The sequence below is a fragment of the Scomber japonicus genome, chromosome 6 (assembly GCF_027409825.1).
Source record: "Scomber japonicus isolate fScoJap1 chromosome 6, fScoJap1.pri, whole genome shotgun sequence".
NCBI lineage: Eukaryota > Metazoa > Chordata > Actinopteri > Scombriformes > Scombridae > Scomber > Scomber japonicus.
Genome location: NC_070583.1, coordinates 32,352,934 through 32,360,433, shown reverse-complemented (window position 1 = coordinate 32,360,433; position 7,500 = coordinate 32,352,934). Strand labels below are relative to the sequence as shown.

The window sequence follows — 7,500 nt, the reverse complement described above, 5'->3', positions numbered from 1 at the left end:
CCAGCAGTTCCTCCCTTTTAAAGCTTCACTCGTGTCCCAAATTGCATTAAAGCTTCACACCAGGTTGTCAGAAACAGTTGTTGAGTCTGACTGACTGGACAGGATCCAGTCCAGCTCCGCTAATAATGACAGAAGTCTGAACTAATCCAGAGAAATGTGTGTATGATGTATCGCACTTCCTGTACAGTTACCAGCTTTATGAAGTTAAGGCATAAAGCTCAAGTGCTCGTTTCCTATATTGTTAAAGACAGGAAGTAGGGTTAGAGGGGAGGGTTGGACATTTTTCTACACTAGTGCCAATATGATATCTGAGCTTTTAGTATTGATACTAAAAATATACCTTTTATCAGTACTTCAATACTTTTAGGATTCAAAACAAGCTTTTTAGTTTTTTCTGTATTAAATGAGTCTAAAAAAAGGGTAAAATTATTCAAATCTCAAGCTGAACAAAGAATAGGATTTTACGAAGCATTCAACTTCAGCTTTTAGTAGAGTTTTCATTACTGAGTGTTTCTGTATATAACCATACATTTTGGTCGCTAACAAGGTTATAAGGTTGTTTTTTTGTTTTTTTTTGTTTTGGAAAGAAATGAGTAAGGAAGGATAGGAGGAAGGAAGGAAGGAAGGAAGGGAGTAAAGAAGGAAGGGAGGGAGGAGGGGAAGAAGGACGGAAGGAAGGAAGGAAAGAGGGAGACAAGGAAAGGAGGAAGTAAGGATAGAAGGACGGAAGGAAGGGAGGAATGAAGGAAGGAAGGAAGTGAAGAAAGAAGCAAGGGAGGAAAGAAGGAAGGAAGGAAGGAAAGGGGGAAGGAAGGATAGAAGTGCCAATACAATATCTGAGCTTTTGGTACTGATACTAAAATGATACCTTTATCAATACTTCAATACTTTTAGGATTCAAAACAAGGAAGGATAGAAGGACGGAAGGAAGGACGCAAGGAAAGAAGGAAGGAAGTGAGGAAAGAAAGGATGAAGGAAGGATAAAAGGAAGGAAGTGAGTTCAAAAGTATGGAAAGAGGAGGGAGCAAAGAAGGAGGGAAGGAGGGGAAGAACGAAGGAAAAATTATAGAAAGAGGGAGGAAAGAAGAAACAGTCAAAAGAGATGGAGTCAATTTGATCATAAGATATTATATATTATATTTCTTGTCCTTCACTCTTTCTTTCATTTCTTTCCTTCTTTTTCTTCCTTCCTTCCTTCTGATCCAAAAGTATGAAAATCCTCAAAAGTGGAAATATGAAGTGTTTTCAGTACTTTGACTTTAATTTTTCTTTCTTTCTTTCTTTCTTTCTTTCTTTCTTTCTTTCTTTCTTTCTTTCTTTCTTTCTTTCTTTCTTTCTTTCTTTCTTTCTTTCTTTCTTTCTTTCTTCCTTTCTTTCGTCCTTATCTTAAACCATTCCTCCTCATTTACCTTCCAGCTGTAGATAGGAGATGTGTATGTGATGGATGTCAAGAATGTGTTCATACTATGATGGAAAGAAAGAAAGAAAGAAAACAAACATAGCTTTTAAATGCATTGCTGGTTATTTTCCATTATTCTTTCATCCCCACCTCCCAACGTGTTCATGTGGAGGCACGTGTGTGAGGTTGGTGACTGTGGGTTGAGGCCGGTAGCACAGGTCAGGGCAGAAGCCAACGCTAACCATCCTCACTGACAAGCCTTCCTCCGTCCACGCCTGGCACACTCCTCACACGCTGGGTCATTATTACCCTTCCTCTGTTTGACCCCCTCGTGTGTGTGTGTGTGTGTGTGTGTGTGTGTGTGTGTGTGTGTGTGTGTGTGTGTGTGTGTGTGTGTGTGTGTGTGTGTGTGTGTGTGTGTGTGTGTGTGTGTGTGTGTGTGTGAGCTTCAATGGCCCCCAACCTGCAACAACCTGAAAGGAGAGGAGGAAGGGAGGGAGGAAGGAAGGAAGAGGGGAAAGGAGGGAGGGGGGGAGGAAGGAAGGAAAGGAGGGAGGAAGGAAGGGGAGGAAGGAAAGGAGGGAGGGAGGAAGAAGGAAGGAAGGAAAGGAGGGAGGAAGGAAGTAAAAGAAGGAAGGAAAGGAGGGATGGAGGGAGGAAGACAAAAGGAAGGAAGGGAAGGAGGAAAAAGGAAGGAAAGGAGGGAGGGAGGAAGGTAGGGAAGGAGGAAGAAGGAAGGACGGGAGGAAAGAAGGAAGGGAAGAAGAATAAAGGAAGGAAAGGAGGGAGGGAGGAAGGAAAGGAGGGAAGAAGGAAGGTAGGGAAGGAGGAAGAAGGAAGGACGGGAGGAAAGAAAGAAGGAAGGGAAGAAGAAGAAAGGAAGGAAAGGAGAGAGGGAGGAAGGAAAGGAGGGAAGAAGGAGGGAGGGAGGGAGGAAGGAAGGAAAGGAGGAAAGAAGGAAGGGAGAAGGAAGGAAGGGTCCTGGCACACTCCTCACACACCGAGTCATTATTCTTTGACCCCCTTCTGTGTGTGTGTGTGTGTGTCTGTGTGTGTGTGTGTGTGTGTGTGTGTGTGTGTGTCTGTGTGTCTGTGTGTCTGTGTGTCTGTGTGTCTGTGTGTGTTTGTGTGTGTGTGTGTGTGTGTGTGTGTGTGTGTGTGTGTGTGTGTGTGTGTGTGAGCTTCAGTTGCCCCCAACCTGCAACAACCTGCAGTGAGTATAGATTGTTTAATAGTCCGATGGTGCAGGGGTCAGAGTGTGTGTTATTGGCACGCGTTGCAGATATGAAACCCCCTGCTGGGTCATTGCAGTTAGCTTCAGTGACCTTTGACCCCTTGTGCCCTCTCACCCCAGCCTCTCTCTCTCTCCATCGATATTTTGACCCTCCTGCTGAGCTGCTGAGTGAATATTTTATTATATTACAAGATTTTAAAATATTCCTTAAAAGAAGGAGATGATGTTCTGCTCTTGTTCCAACCATTCCTTCCTTCCTTCCTTCCTTCCTTCCTTCCTTCCTTCTTCTTTTCTTCCCTCACTCCTTTCTCCTTTCCTTCCTTCCTCCATCCTTACTCCTTTCCTTTCTTCTCTCCTTACTTCCTTCCTCTTTTCCTCCCTCCCTCCTTCCTTACTCCTTTCCTTCCTTCCTCCATCCTTACTCCTTTCCTTCATTCTCTCCTTACTTCCTTTTTTCCCTCCTTACTCCTTTCCTTCCTTCTCTCCTTCCTTCCTTCCTTCCTCTTTTCCTCCCTCCCTCCCTCCTTACTCCTTTCCTTCCTTCTTTCTCTTCTTACTTCCTTCCTTTTTCCTCCTTACTTCCTTCCTCTTTTCCTCCTTATTCTTTTCCTCCCTCCCTCCCTCCCTCCCTCCTTTCCTTCCTTCCTTCCTTCCTTTTCTCTTTCTTTCCTTCCTCTTTTCCTCCCTCCCTCCCTCCTTACTCCTTTCTTTCCTTTTTCCTTCTTACTCCTTTCCTTCCTTCTCTCTCCTTCCTTCCTTCCTTCCTCTTTTCCTCCCTCCCTCCCTCCCTACTCCTTTCCTTCCTTCCTTCCTTCCTTCCTTCCTCTTTTCCTCCCTCCCTCCCTCCTTACTCCTTTCCTTCCTTCCTTCTCTCCTTATTTCCTTCCTTTTTCCTTCCTTCCTTCCTTCCTCTTTTCCTCCCTACCTCCCTCCCTACCTCCTTCCCTCCCTCCCCCCTTCCTCCCTTGACCTGAAGACAACAGAAGGGGTTAACAGTACCTTTGTGTGTCCATGCTTGCATACAGGTGCCAACCCCCTGCAGACCAACGGTTTGGGACACACAGCGCGGGCCTACGCTAAAGAGGGAGAAGTAGGCACGGTCCTGCAGGAGTGGGAGGGGAAGGTAAGACACACGGATCACATTCATACAAACACAAATGATCATCCATACAAGCTGTGCTGAATGTGCAAGCAATTAAAGCATCACTGGTTTCCATGCGTAACAAATGTTTTGATAGTCGTTTCCTGTGGTCTGGTCCGGTCTGGTCCGGTCTGGTCTGGTCTGGTCTCTGTGACTCAGCACTCAGCAGACATCTGTGTCATTTATTTGACGTCACGCCCACAGACACTCTCTCTTCAGGAGGTCTGTGTCGGTCTGGTGAATGAGTGACAGGTGCTTTTTGAGTGTTAGAGATGTGAAAGCTGGTAGAGGTTAACTGGGGTTAAAAGCATGTCGAGGAGTAAAGCTGGTAAACATCAATATAATAAATAATAGCACAAAAAGTAAAGACATGTGTTTGGTTCCTCCACACACTACTGAGATAAAGTGTTAAATTACCAATTGTCTTGTTTCTTCAGTCAATAGCAGAATAAGCTGTTGGGCATTGGCAGAGAAGATTTGACAAATTTTTCATGGTTGCAACCCAGATACTCAGCTCTGCAGCTCATCCAACAAATGCATATTCCTTATAAATGTGGCTCCATTTAAAAGGGAAATAAACGAGCTTTCCAACAGTATAAGATTTATTGCCAAGAAGCATTATTACAACAAAGAAATAATCTACCAAACACAAATGTCCTTACTTTTGGTGCTATGTTTATTTAGAACATAACATGACATAATCTTGAGTTTAATGATATTGTGACATCGTTGCTCCTCTTCAATTTGCAAAGTTGCAGCAGTCAACATTCACATTTCCAGTGTTTCTCTCCAAAACTAGCATGTAAATATTTTCTGAAAGCATCAAAATATGGTCTCATTATTGATATTCAGGTCTAAAATATACTAATAAAATACTGTCTTTTACCATTTATGTAACCCTCCTGTTGTACTCGAGTCAAGGAAGGAAGGGAGGAAGAAGGAAAGGAAGGAAAGGAGGGAGGAAGAAAGGAAAAGAGGAAAGGAGGGAGGAAGGAAATAAGGACAGTGGACAGTGGAGAAGGGAGGGGGATAAGGGGAGGAAAGAAAGGAAGGAAGGAAAGCAAGACAGAAGAAAGGGGGTGGAGGAAGGAAGGGAGGAAAGAGAGAAGAAAGGAGGAAGGAAAGAAAGAAGGAAGGAGGGAGGGAGAAAGGAAAAGAGGAAGGAAGGAAATAAGGATAGAGGAGGGAGGGGAGGAAAGAAAGGAAAGAAGGACAGAAGGCAGGAAGAAAGGGGGATGGAGGATGAAAAGAAGTAAGGGAGGAAAGAGAGAAGGAAGGAAGGATGGAGGACGGAAGGAAGGAAGGAAGGAACAGTCAAAACAGACAGGGTCAATTTGACCCGGGAGGACGACAGGAAGGTTAACAGTTTTAGATGCATGTACTAAAATCTTCCTCTGAATTCTTGCTTGAACAAATCTACACAAATCAAAGCATTGACACAATAACAGACACTTTGAAAATAAAGTAGGGAAGCTGAGATCAGTTGACTGTGAGATAAATGATTTATCTCTTTGTCTCATATATTTATTTTCAGGGTAATTCAGAAGCTTTGTTAGTTTAGACTGAACACAACTCTCAAAGCAGCTGATCTACAGACTGACTGATCAGCTCTTTGTATTTCACAGGTGTGCAGTATATAGTATAGTAGTTGGAGTTGGGTCTGTTCTTTTCTTAAATAAAACTTGAGTTACCCGTAGTTATCTTCTTGGCTTGACAGCAGGCCAGAGCTAAGCAAGATGGAGAGAGAGAATTAACAGTCTGCCTCCACTGCGGGGAGAAAAGCTGGAGTCTCGGAGACAAAGAGGAGAGGATGAATGAGTCATGGTGTATAGCTGCAAGAAGCTGAGGATGATGGAGGTGAGGAAGGGGAAAGGAGGTGTGAGAGAAAAAGAGACAAGAAAATGTGGGGAAAGATAGGAGGGAAAGTAAAGATATGGGCAATAAAGAAAAGAAAAAGAAGAAGAAAGGAGAAATGGAAGAGATGAAATCAGCAGAGAGGAAGGGGGGATGTGTGTTGGGGGAAATGGAGGCGAAGGAAGATGGAGAGAGAGAGGTAGAGGAGTGTAACAGGAGGAGGACAGGAAGCTGATAGCTGCTGGTTAATGAGGAGGAAATGTCTAAGTTAAAGGTTTAAAAAAAAAAGTTGCACAGTTTTAAAAAATGCGATGCATGATTTAACAAAATGATTGGTGTCAAAAATATTTATAACCAAGCTAAAAAATTATATGAAAATGAGGGAAACACTATAAACGCTATTAACCCTCCTGTTGTCCTTGAGGAAAGGAAGGAAGGGAGGAAGAAAGGAAGGGAGAGAGAAAGGAAAGGAGGGAGGAAGGGAGGAAAGAAGAAGGAAGGAAAGGAGGGAGGAAGGAAGGAAGAAGAAAGGAAGGGAGAGAGGAAGGAAAGGAGGGAGGAAGGAAGGAAGGAAGGAAGAGAGGAAGGAAAGGAGGGGTGGAGGAAGGAAGGAAGGAAGGGAGAGAGGAAGGAAAGGAGGCAGAGAGGGAGGAAGGAGGGAAGGAAAGAGGGAAGGAAGGAAAGGAAGGAGGGAGTGAGGAAGAAAGGGAGGAAAGAAGGAAAGGGAGGGAAGGGAGGACTGAAGGAAGGAAGGAATGAAAGAAGGGAGGAAAAAAGAAGGAGGGAAAGGAGGGAGGGAGGAGGGAAGGAAGAAGAAAAGAAGGGAGAGAAGGAAGGAAAGGAGATAGGAAGGAAAGGAGGGAAGGAGGTAGGAAGAAGGAAGGAAAGGAAGGAAGGAAAGGAGGGAGGATGGAAGGAAAGTAGCAATAGTCAAAACAGTCAGGGTCAATTTGACCCGAGAGGACGACAGGAAGGTTAAAGTAAATCTGTTTCCAGCGATGTTTAAAATATTGGAGCAGCTACTTTTCTGTCTGACTAAATATAACTCAACTGAAACGAAGCTCTTCAGTTTATTTACACGCAGGAACTAATTTCCCAGCATGCAAAGGTCACTTCTCTCTGTATGACATTACGCAGCAATAATCTCTCTTATCGGGAGAAATGAAAGAAGTGAAAATGGTATCCGGGCGTCTTCAGAGATAAATGATATTTATTTAGTCCAGAATCACAAATAAAGGCTTCAACGAACGACTGTAATAATAAAAAGAGAGAAACATGCTGATTATGCTTCTAGGCCCAGATTCAAAGACTTCAGGGGTGTCAAACATGAGGCCCGTGGGCCAGAACCGGCCCGCCCTAGAGGTCCAATCCGGCCCAGTTTCCTTCTTCCTCTTTTCCTTCCTTCCTTCCATCTGTCCTTCCTACCTTTCTGATTCATTCCTTCCTTCCAATCTTCTTTTCCTTCATTCCTTCCTTCCTTCCATCTGTCCTTTTTCCCTTCCTTCCTTCCTTCCGATCTTTCCTTCCTTCCTTCCTTCCTTCCGATCTTCTTCCCTTCCTTCCTTCTTTCCTTCCTTCCGATCTTCCCTTCCTTCCTTCCTTCCGATCTTCTTTTCCTTCCTTCCTTCCATCTGTCCTTCTTCCCTTCCTTCCTTCCTTCCTTCCTTCCTTCCTTCCGATCTTCCCTTCCTTCCATCTTTCCTTCCTGTATTTTCTTCCTTTTTCCTCTTTTCCTTCCTTCCATCTGTCCTTCCTACCTTTCTTCCTTCATTCCTTCCTTCTGATCTTCTTTTCCTTCCTTCCTTCCATCTGTCCTTCTTTCCTTCCGATCTTCCCTTCCTTCCTTCCTTCCTTCCTTCCTTCCTTCCTTCC

The 7,500-nt window shown here is 44.1% G+C and overlaps 1 protein-coding gene across 1 annotated transcript in view; it reads left to right on the top strand.

The window, feature by feature from the left end:
* The window catches only part of clpb (caseinolytic mitochondrial matrix peptidase chaperone subunit B), a 27,416-nt gene extending 23,190 nt beyond the window's left edge, over positions 1-4,226 (top strand). The window contains exons 6-7 of the mRNA XM_053320280.1: positions 3,659-3,756; positions 4,212-4,226. Of these exons, the coding sequence (XP_053176255.1) occupies positions 3,659-3,756; positions 4,212-4,226 (113 nt within the window). The remainder of the gene's footprint in view (positions 1-3,658; positions 3,757-4,211) is intronic.
* Positions 4,227-7,500: the final 3,274 nt, after the last annotated feature.